This window comes from Emys orbicularis, chromosome 23, assembly GCF_028017835.1.
Source record: "Emys orbicularis isolate rEmyOrb1 chromosome 23, rEmyOrb1.hap1, whole genome shotgun sequence".
Lineage (NCBI taxonomy): Eukaryota > Metazoa > Chordata > Testudines > Emydidae > Emys > Emys orbicularis.
In genome coordinates, this window is record NC_088705.1 from 10,103,410 (window position 1) to 10,112,773 (window position 9,364).

General features: G+C 50.0%; 1 protein-coding gene across 1 annotated transcript; it reads left to right on the forward strand.

Annotated features, from left to right (window-relative positions):
* Positions 1–4,036: 4,036 nt before the first annotated feature.
* Positions 4,037–7,714, forward strand: SH3BGRL3 (SH3 domain binding glutamate rich protein like 3). The gene is made up of 3 exons (XM_065421652.1): positions 4,037–4,169; positions 5,768–5,935; positions 6,766–7,714. Exons 1-3 carry the CDS (start codon positions 4,122–4,124, stop codon positions 6,829–6,831), a joined length of 282 nt encoding a protein of 93 aa, XP_065277724.1. The 5' UTR covers positions 4,037–4,121; the 3' UTR covers positions 6,832–7,714.
* The last annotated feature ends 1,650 nt before the right edge of the window (positions 7,715–9,364 follow it).

The window sequence follows — 9,364 nt, forward strand, 5'->3', positions numbered from 1 at the left end:
CTTCCCCAGTGGGCTTACTTCTCCGATAAGGAGCTGGGTTGTGACTGGCTGTACGTGACAATGTCTCAGTTTGCCCCCAAATGACACATCCCTGTGGCAGTTGTTTTGAGATGGAGATGCCGCTCCCAGAGGTGTGAGCCTTTATTTTTTTTTCCTTGGTAGTAAACATACAATATGCATGTAAAAATTGGCACAAAGCAATATCCAGCCAAGTTGTTGCAAATCCAACTGCGGTGTTTCCACAGAAATTATGGGATAGCTACCCAGGAAGAAATCTGTAGAAACTTTGCTGTGGTGTTAGCTGAATTAAGACCAGGAAAAAAAGGCAAAATTTGTTCAATCGCATTAGATATAAAAATGTGTTATGATTCGAGTTGTGTCCTTTAGTCGCTGCACAACAAAAACTACGAAGACGACACCACTTGGGCACAGTTGGCTCCGGACTCATGTTTGTTGGCTGGATGCAAACATATATGGCCTAGCTCTGCTGCTCTGAGTGGTTTCTGATGGCTTTGCAGAAAACCATGTGCACCACTAGAGTACTTACCAACTACTTGAAGGAATACTATGCTATACTTACAGGCAGCTACGCCACTGTAGTGCTTAGTGAAGATGCTACCTATGTTGGGGTAGCTACTTATGTCGGCAGGAGAAGCCCTTCAATTGACCTAGCGCTGTGTACACGTGGTTAGGTTAGTATAACGACATTTGCTCAGGCACGTGGATTTTCCACACCCTTGAGAACGTAGTTAAAGCGCCATAAGTTTGTAGTGTAGACCAAGCCTAAGTTAAACTAGCTCATGTCTTTAGTGCTGCTGTGATATTCATACAACAGCAGCGTGGCTTTGGGCACTTCAGTGGAATCTGGAGAACTCAACCTGTGGCTACAGTATCTCCCTCTCCTTTCTTTTTTTAATTCCAAACTTCCATCACCGAATACCAGCTCTGTTTGATCAAGGTTATGGAAACCTATAAAATGGTTCCTAGTGTTGTATCCCAACAGCCTTGTAGCTAGAATGACAACACGTTTGTTTTAATAAACTCTACTGTTTATGCAAATAACTTTGATGACTTCTATTGAACTGATCAATATTTGAAACATTTTAAATATTAATGCTATACTCAAGTTACATGGAAAAGTACTATAGTGAGGGCAGCTTTTCTGGGGTAGGGGCATTTCATTGTTGGCTGAATAGTCCGTGAATGGTATGTGAAAAGACGCAGATCACCACTTTGAGATGCATCCACCCAAATGCATCTTGTTTTCTTTCAAATTACTTGTTGTGCTGTGCACAGAAATCTGATTGAAATAGCCGAGGGTCAAATTTTTGAATCTTTCAGTGCTCGGACTTAGCTACGCGTGTGATGAGTAAGAGCCACCGTGAATGAAACATGTACTCAGTTGACGTGATCCTTTGCCCTTGTTCACTTTGACTCTGAAATTGTAAGAGAAGTTACCATTGTAACAAAAATATTAATTGAGCAATTGGGGCTGTTATGCATAGTGCTGATCACTGGTGACACGTAGATTTAGGCACCCTAAGGATTTGTATTGCTTTTGCACAGAAGGGAAGTTTCTTCATGAAGTTCTGCATAGACTTGCTGCATAATTTGGTGCTGTCTCTCCATACGGAGGTTTTTATGGTCGGTAATCTTGATGTAAGCAACTACTGCACCGAATTCCCACGTGGAGGGGGAAACCTTGATAAAGGTATATGTGTAGCAGGGCCAGTAAAAGGGTTTCACAGATGCAGAGGGAACAACTGGATCATGTAGTCTGACTTCTTCTATACCACTATAGAATTTCATCCAGTTACCCGCGTACTGAGCCCAGTAACACCTTGTTTGACTAAAATACATCTAGAATGGCATCTACTCTTGAAGACAGCAAGAAGGAGTATCCCTTCCCTTGGGAGTTTGTTCCAATGGTTAATCAACTTCACTGTTAAAAAATTAAGCAGTTTGTTTGTTTTTTAATTTGAATTTGTCTGGTTTCAGCTTCTGGCCACTGGTTCTTGGTCTGCCTTTCTCTGCTAGCTTAAAGAGCCCTTAAATACCCACTGTTTTCTCCCCTTGAAGGTATCTGCACACCATAATCAAGTCCTATCTGTGTTCTTTTTGATAAGCTAAACAGCTTGGGCTCTTCAAGTGGACGGCATTTTTGTCAGTCTTTGAATAATTGTTGTAGCTCTTCTCTGTGCCCTCTCCAATTTTTTTAACATCCTTTTTAAAACAGACACCAGAACTAGATGCAATATCCACCTCACCAGGGCCTTAAACAGAGGCAAAATCACCTCCCTGCTCCTATTATTTTTTCTTGTTTATACCCCCTAGGATTACATTAGTCCTTGTTGCCGCAACATCGCCCTGGGAGCTCATGTTCAGAGGCTTGTCCTCTTCATTAATGACTTGGATAATGGAGTGGAGAGTAAATACATAACATTTGCAGATGATGCCAAATGGAGAGGTTGCAAGTACTTTTGGAGGACATTCAAAATGACCTTGACAGATTGGAGAATTGGTCTGGATTTCACAAGATAAAATTCAATAAAGACAAGTGCAAAATATGTTACTTACAAAGGAAAAATCAAATGCACAATTAGAAAATGGGGAATAACTGACTAGCTGGTGGTACTGCAGAAAAGGAGCTGGGATTACAGTGGATCACACATTAATATAAGCTAACAAGATGATGCAGTTATTAGAAAAGGCAAATATTGTTCTGGGGTGCATTAACAGGAGTGTCGTATGTAAGACATAGGAGGTAAATATCCCTCTCCACGGGGCATGGCTGAAGCCTCATCTAGTGTACCGAGTCCAATTTGGTGTGCTGCACTTTAAGAAAGATGGGGACAAATGGGAAAGAGTCCAGAGGAGAGTACCCCACATTATAAAAGGTTTAGTAAACCCAGGGCCGGCTCCAGCATTTCTGCCGCCCCAAGCAAAAAAAAAAAAAAGCTGCAATTGGTGGCGGCAGTTCAGTGGCAGGGAGTGAGGGACCTGCTGCCCCCGAATTGCCGCAGGTGCCGCCCCTCTCCCTTGGCCGTCCCAAGCACCTGCTTGTTAAGTTGGTGCCTGGAGCCGGCCCTGAGTAAACCTGATCTACAAGGACAGGTTAAAAAAACTGGGCACGTTCAGTCATGAGAAAAGAAGATTAAGGAGAGGATCTGATAAGTCTTCAAATATGTTAAGGGTTGTTACAAAGAGGATGGGGAGCAACTGTTCTCCCTGAAAGAAGGATGAGAACTAACCAGCTTAATCTACACCAAGGGAGATCATGGATAAATATTATAAAATATTTTCTAAAGGCTAGTTACGTACTGGACTAGGTTAGCATGAGGTTGTGAAATCTCTGTCATTGGAGGTTTTTAAGAACAGGTTAGACAAACACCTGTCTGGGATGGTCTAGGTCGGCTTGGTCCTGTCTCAGTGTGGGGGGGATGGATTAGATGACCCTTCAAGTCCCTGCCAGCCCCTCCTTTCTATGAGTCTTCAGAAATGTTCTTTTTGCGGTCACAGGGACGTGTCACTGGGGGGACACAGGGCTTATTTTGCCAGGTCCACACTCAGAACCCGACTCGCAAGGAATGAGTCCTTTCAAGGTAGAGCCCAGTCGATCCCCTTCATTTGATGACATTTCTAAACATTTCCCCTCGCACGGATCCACGTGTCAAGGATTTTGGCCCCGGGCTATGGAACTGGGAGCCACCAACATCAGCCTCGGGGGCGCGGGCCTCTGCCCAGCCCGGCCCGGCCCGGCCCCGCAGCGCTGCTCTGCAGGCGCCTTTACCTGGGCGAGCAGCGGGGCGCGTGATGGCGGCACCAGGCTGGCGCTGGAGAGCAGCGGGGCAGGGACCGGGGCTGCCCCTTTATGCACCGGGAGAGTGGGGCGAGGGGCGGCCTTGGGCGGGCGCCCGGGACACCTGGCCAGGGCTGGGGCCGCCCGTCTACAGGGAGCCGGCGGGGCTCGGCCCGGCCCGGGGGAGCGGCTCGGCCCCGGGCAGGAGGGAGGGGAAAAGCCGCCGCCCGCCCCATTGGTCTCCGCAGTCACATGCTGGGCGGAGGCAGCTTCCAGCGGCGGAGCGGAGACGCGGAGAGGGAGCGGCCGCGAGTCCAGCACCATGTCCGGCCTCAAAGTCTACAGCACCTCGGTGACCGGCTCCAGGGAGGTGAGCGGGGCCGGGGCCGGGGCCGGCAGCGGGGAGGGGCCCGGCAGCACCGCCTCCCCCGGGGCTGCCCGGCCCCGCCGCAGAGGAGCTCGCACCGCGGGGCGGGGCTGCGGCACCTTCCCCTTTCCCTTCCCCTTTCGCGGACACGGTCCGGCTTTTGTTGCGGGGGGCCGGGACTCGCTCTCCTCCCGCCCCCCCCCATTTTACACCCCAACGCTACACCCCTCATTGTAACCCCCCTTCCCGCTGTGATATCTGCACCCCATTGTACACCCCAACTCCGCACACCCTAACCCCCCCATCCCGCTGTGATATCTGCACCCCCATCATACACCTCAACTCCGCACCCCCCCATTGTACTCCTAACCCCCCAACCCTGCTGTGATATCTGCATCCCCATCATACACCCCAACTCTGCACCCCCCCATTGTACTCCTAACCCCCCAACCCTGCTGTGATATCTGCATCCCCATCATACACCTCAACTCCGCACCCCCCCATTGTACTCCTAACCCCCCACCCCTGCTGTGATATCTGCACCCCCATCATACACCTCAACTCCGCACCCCCCCATTGTACTCCTAACCCCCCAACCCTGCTGTGATATCTGCATCACCATCATACACCCCAACTCTGCACCCCACATTGCACACCCTAACCCCCCCATCCCACTGTGATATCTGCACCCCCATCATACACCTCAACTCCGCACCCCCCCATTGTACTCCTAACCCCCCAACCCTGCTGTGATATCTGCATCCCCATCATACACCCCAACTCTGCACCCCACATTGCACACCCTAACCCCCCCCACTCCGCTGTGATATCTGCACCCCCATCATACACCTCAACTCCGCACCCCCCCATTGTACTCCCAACCCTGCTGTGATATCTGCATCCCCATCATACACTGTAACTCCGCACCCCCTTGTACACCCCAACTCTACACCCTCCATTGTAAACCCCCCATCCCGCTGTGACATCTGCACCCCCCATTGCACACCCTAACCCCCCTCCCACATCCTGCTGTGATGGCCATCGCGCCCCCCCCCCCGCCCCCAACTTATACACCCTAATTACCTGTGGGGCCGGGTCCATCTCCCAGATCCTGCTGGGATCCCTGTACTCCTCTATTATACACCCTAACCCCCACTCCTCCCACATCCTGCTATGATCACTGCACCCCCCATTGTACACCCAAACTTCCCATGGGGCCGGGTCCCTCTCCCATAGTCTGCTGTGGTTCCCCATGGGGCTGGGTCCTTCTACCTGATCCAGCTGTGATTCTCTTCTCCCAAACCCATGCACTAATTCGCCATGGGCCAGGTGTCTCCAGCTGGGAGTCATTCCCCTCCCTGCCACTCCCAATAGGGCTTAGTCATTGCTATCCCTGTCCAGCGGTGACTGACTTCTTCCCTAGATGCCCTATTTCCCGTGGGGTGTGGTCCATCTCCAGCTGTGACTCAGTCTCTCTCGCAAGTCACTATTCTCCACCCACCCGGTTTGTGTGTGTGCTTCTGGAAACTTAAAAATCTTCAAACCTTTCGCCTGTCAGACACAGGGGAAAGTGTAACCTGCCTTCTCAATCTGTGTTTCAGATCAAGTCCCAGCAGAGTGAAGTGACCAGGATCCTGGATGGGAAAAATATCAAGTATGAACTGGTGGATATCTCCCAGGATAATGCCCTGCGGGAGGAGATGAGGACCAGGTCAGGCAATCCCAAAGCCATTCCACCCCAGATATTCAACGGCGACCATTACTGTGGGGTAAGGCTCAGAATCCATGTAGATGGGCTATAAGGACCTCAGAACCCAGGGGTTTGGTATTGACCAGTGGCTCTCAAACTTTTTTTTACTGGTGACCCCTTTCACATAGCAAGCCTCTGAGTGCGACCCCCCCCCTTATAACTTAAAAATACTCTTTTATATATTTAACCCATTATAAATGCTGGAGGCAAAGTGGGGTTTGGGCTGGAGGTTGACAGCTCATGACCCCCTATGTAATAACCTCGAGACTGCCTGAGAGGTTCTAACCCCCGGTTTGAGAACCCCTGGTACTGACCTTGATCTCCCAGCCTGGGTGTGCAAATGACAAAGTGCATTTAAAAGGCTTTCTCTGGGAAGAGATGTCGACATGGCACTATAGGCCCTTGTCTTTAAGTTTAAAGGGAGCATGAGAGAAGGCTAACAAGCAAAGGGCATTGTGTGGCTGTCATAAGGGGACCTGGCGTTATGTGGGAGATACTGCTGAACCTTACCATTGCATTGTGGAAGCCGCCTGCATACGGTCCTGTCATTGCACCTTTGTCTGCAGTCATCAGTTCTGAAAACTGCCAATGCATTTGCTATTGCGCAACACATTCTATAGGCGTTTGTGAGGTGAAGCTGATTCCGCTGGGTACTGAGTTGCACCCACCATATTTGCTTGCCCTGAACCTGAAGGGAAAGGCAACTGAGCTGTGCCTTTCTCCCTCCCAGCACTTGTTCTGTTTGTGCACCTGGCTGTGGCGGAGCAGGGGTGCCCGCCTGAGCTGTGTGCCCCTGGTTTTGTTCCCTTCCCTGTTCTGAGCTTGTTTTGTTGCATTTTCTACCTGCAGGACTATGAGTTGTTTGTGGAGGCCGTGGAACAGAACACCCTGCAGGAGTTCCTGAAGTTAGCCTGAGCATTCCTTTCCCATCCTGGACTTTAACTCTGCATTCCCAACCAACTGCCTCTCTGATCACCTTAACTCCTAGGCTGTCCGTGCCATCCCGGCCTCATGATCTATCTCCTGCCGCAGGGAAACCCATGACCAAAAACCTCTCCTCTTTGCAGCTGCCTGCGATTTCTTCCTGCCTAACCCCGATAGTGTCTGACAGGGCCCCAAAGCAGCTCTGATATCACTGCATGTTCCTTCGACCACTGCCGGGCCTTGCTCACAAGGCAGCTGCCAGTGCCTCTCTAGAAAGGAAGTCACCTGAAGTAAGGCCGTTGGAAAGCTCAGCTATTCCTGCGCCCCTCTCCTCTGAACGAGTCTTGTGTTTTAGAAGGGAAGGGTGTGGGATTGTGTGCTTCCTCTTTCGTCCTATCATCAGTTGCGGTTCTGTGTGAACACAGCAGCCTGTGCTTCCTTCCTCTCATGCTGACTGTAGACATGCTGAGGGCTGAGGGCAGTTTGTTGTTTAAACTCAATGCAGAAGCACTGCACAAGAAGAGGGTTTGAATTCCCTCACAGCCAGAGAGAGGGAGGATGAAACAAATAAAACTACTTCAGTAGAGTGCGGAGCTCTCTTGAAAAGGCTCTGAGGGGTGGGTGGTGAGGGCAGATCTGCTATTAGGGGACCCATACAGTTCCATTAGCACATTCCTGTACTGATGTGATGTGAAAGCTCCCTTTAGGAGGGCTCAGGGGCTGCTCCAGAATGTCTGACGCTCCAGCCTTCCTGTCTTTCCTTTTCGAGCTGGCTTGCTGTGACCTGGACCAAGTGCATTTTGTTTTCCTGCCAAAAAGCATCTTTCTAACCACTGTTGTCTTCTGAGATGCTATTAAATGTTACTAAGCCTTTCTTGCTGGCTTTGGTGTGGTTTTTTTTTTAATTGGTTTCTTTATTTTGATGCTAGATTGGGCATCATCCTACTTACCAATTCTGAGCGAGGGCCCAGCTCAGAGGAGCTTAGTCAGTTGTCTCATTGCTTTGGCCTGGCACAAAGATCTTAACTCTAGAACGCCAGCATGGGCTTAAAGAACTTGCGTGGATGCCTTTACAATTCTGGAGTCTCTTCCAGAATTGCTTCCAGTCCCCCTCTAAACACTAGTGAAATGTACATGGCATGGAGGGGGGCAAGCTGCTAGTGAGGAAAACATTTGTCTAACTAGATGAGCAAAGGCCTTAAAAGTTACAGGGGATCCTTCCTGTCTGTGCAAGGGGAAGAAGACCTGTTTCCATCCACTCACTGAACTTCTGTAGTTCAGGACCATGCAAGAAATGAGCTGGGGTGAGTGCAGTTGAGAGGAGTTTTGATGCAGGATTCTCTGGCGCCAGCCTTTTACCTTTCTAGTGCACTGTTGGCTGACCAAGGCTTTAGCACTTCCCCAAACATTCAATTGAAAGTTGATAGATGAGAAACTGCAGCAAAATAACTGCACAGCTTAAGAGTGTTTGAACCCGTGAGAGTGCTGTGTGCTCAGGAGAGCCTAGTCAAAGGGGAAGTTGCCCAAAGGCTCTGCACTGCCCAAAGGGTGCAGCATCTTCAGCCCCAAATCAGCTGCAGCTTTGTCACGTTCTCACACTGAATGGTTAGAAGGCTTTCCCGGACAGGAGGGGGTGAGGCTAGCATATGAACATGGATTAAGGCTCCGTCCCTTCATAGGGAAAGGTGGGGTATGTGCATAAGCCAGTCCCAGAGATTGTACTCTGTCCTTTAGTGAACTAGGCTGATACAGAAGGGGGCTTGGGTCCTTAACTCTCAAGGCCTGGACTCCTCCCATCTTATACTTTGCACACATGGAAATGATACGCAAAGTGAAGAACAGCACTACTCATCTGATTGAATAGTACTTTGCCCAGGGGATAAATGACAACACAGTACAAAGCCTGAGAATTGGGCCCTAGCATAGGACAGAAATGGGGGTAGTAGGTCTCGTGAAAGCACTTGTTTCGTTGCCGCAGGGCCAACGACTGGGGGAAAGGCAGAGGTCGGCACTATGGTGATCAGGCTCAGCCATACAGACTTGTAGGCTGTTAACATTGGACACTTGGGGCCTCTTTAAAGGAAGAAATGTTTCATGTTGAGGAAGTGTAAGGATTGGCACCTCCTCACTGGAGTGGTTCTGGCTGTGTCTCAGTGCTGCAAATGACTCAGAACCTGATTCCACTCAGTCCAGTGTAAACCTATTGACTTTAATAGTTAAGCCCGTTTGTACACCAGTGAGAGATCAGAATCTAGCCCCAACAGAGAGAGCAGATGCATGTGGAAACGGCACTGTAGCCTAGCAGGGAGGGCCCTTACAGCATTTCACCTATGCTGTATATAAACTTACTTCTTGAAGGCTCTGTCTACTCCGCAATAAAAGACCATGGTATGGCCGTGTCTGGCCTGGCTCGTCTGACTGGCTAAAGATTGCAGTGTAGACATTCACGCTTGGGCTGGAGCCTGGGCTCTGAAACTCCACAAAGGGGTGGGGGTCTCAGTGCCCCGGCTCCAGGCCACACTTG